The sequence below is a fragment of the Camelina sativa genome, chromosome 2 (assembly GCF_000633955.1).
Source record: "Camelina sativa cultivar DH55 chromosome 2, Cs, whole genome shotgun sequence".
Lineage (NCBI taxonomy): Eukaryota > Viridiplantae > Streptophyta > Magnoliopsida > Brassicales > Brassicaceae > Camelina > Camelina sativa.
In genome coordinates, this window is record NC_025686.1 from 2,517,439 (window position 1) to 2,519,059 (window position 1,621).

The window sequence follows — 1,621 nt, forward strand, 5'->3', positions numbered from 1 at the left end:
AGGGCTCTCTGCTCCAACTTCATTGGACTTATTCCTTTGTAATGAAAAGTTGGCTTAAGCTCACTATCCCCGTAAAATCCCTAAAATAAACCACACACACAGTTCAGTTATTAGTAGAAATCACCATCATCATCATCATCATCATCATCATCTATTCAATTCTTACAAATTAGTTTCAGCTCAAGAAAACTCAAAGCACATTATAGGACGGGACGTACCTTGCTCTCGATCATCTGGCGTTTAAAGATACGATAGTGTTCTCTAGCTTCTTCGGGGAAAAACTCCTCATCGGAGGATGAAAGCATCGGCTCCGGAGAAGAATAATACTCTAAACCATCGAAGCTGTCCACATCCCATTCCGGCGCCTTCAAGTAATCTATTCTAGCCTCAGGCTCTTCCTCTATCTTGGCTCTCCCATCACCAACGCCTTCTTCTTCTTCATCGCTCTCTTCCTCCTCCTCCTCCTTTACCTCTTCCTTTCCCGGCTCGAACTCGGCTTTACGCTTTCTCGCCTTACTTTTCAAATCCACCGATGAGAGGGCCATGGGTTCTACAACCTCCTCAATCTTGCGCGAATCTGCTTCTGCCGTCATCTCGGATGCGCATGGTTTGAGAACCACAGAAGATGTTTCCATGGATTCTATCGCCTCCTCCAATTTGCTCGATTCTCCTTTTATCGTCTTCTCGGCTGCGCATGGTTTGAGTACCATAATGATTGATGATTGATGACTGACTATTGATGATTGATCGAGTAAACCCTAGATTCTCTGTTCCACGACAACAATTGGGAAAGTGAAGCCTTCAAAGATATTTTGCGACAGAGACATACTTTTTCATAACCTTATTACATTAACACACTTTTTAAGACAACACATTCGGTAATTACCATCCTAGCCCCAAACAATTAAAATAAAACAAAAACTTCTTGGTTTCAGTCCGGTATTTGAATATTTATCTCTCTATAGAACTAAGCGGATCAAGTATAAGAAAAACACATTTTTATTGCTTTAGAAAAGTGACTTAAAAACTAAAAAAAACTTTCACAATCTCTCAAATCTCTTAAGTTATACCTAACTTTGACATCTCTTTTTATATAGAGAAGTCTAGACAATTTCTTAATCCAATTAGTCAAATTAACAGATAACTCATAAATTAACTAATTCTAATCTCTTTAAACCATAATTTGGTAGAATTAACACTACAAGAAAACAGGTGATTAGCGACTACAAATAGTGGCCACATATGTAGTCGCCAAAAATAATGATTACATAGTGACGATTTAGCGACTATTCTATGACTACAGGGAATTAGTCGCTACTGAGTCATTCTATAGCGACTAATTCATGCAGTTGGTACGGTGATCGTATTTTAACAACTACGAGGCGACTATATTATTGATGGAATTATGTAGTCACAACTTAGTCGCTAAATTAATGACTACAGTACGACCGCGTCAAATAGTCGTAAACTTTGACGACTACGTTGCGACTTATTCGGCGAGTCATACGGTAGTCGTAAAATTTAGCGACTGTGCGGCGACTCTTACGGCGAGTCATTACATAGTCATCGTGTAGTCGCCAAATAGTCGCAAAATACAGTTAAAAAACGTGTTTTCCATGTG

General features: G+C 39.2%; 1 protein-coding gene across 1 annotated transcript in view; it reads right to left on the bottom strand.

Moving 5' to 3' along the window:
- Positions 1-844, bottom strand: part of LOC104715466 (glutamic acid-rich protein-like) — a gene marked incomplete in the record, with an annotated part of 2,139 nt that extends 1,295 nt beyond the window's left edge. Inside the window, 2 exon segments of the mRNA XM_019233709.1 lie at positions 1-80; positions 219-844. Of these exon segments, the coding sequence (XP_019089254.1) occupies positions 1-80; positions 219-710 (572 nt within the window).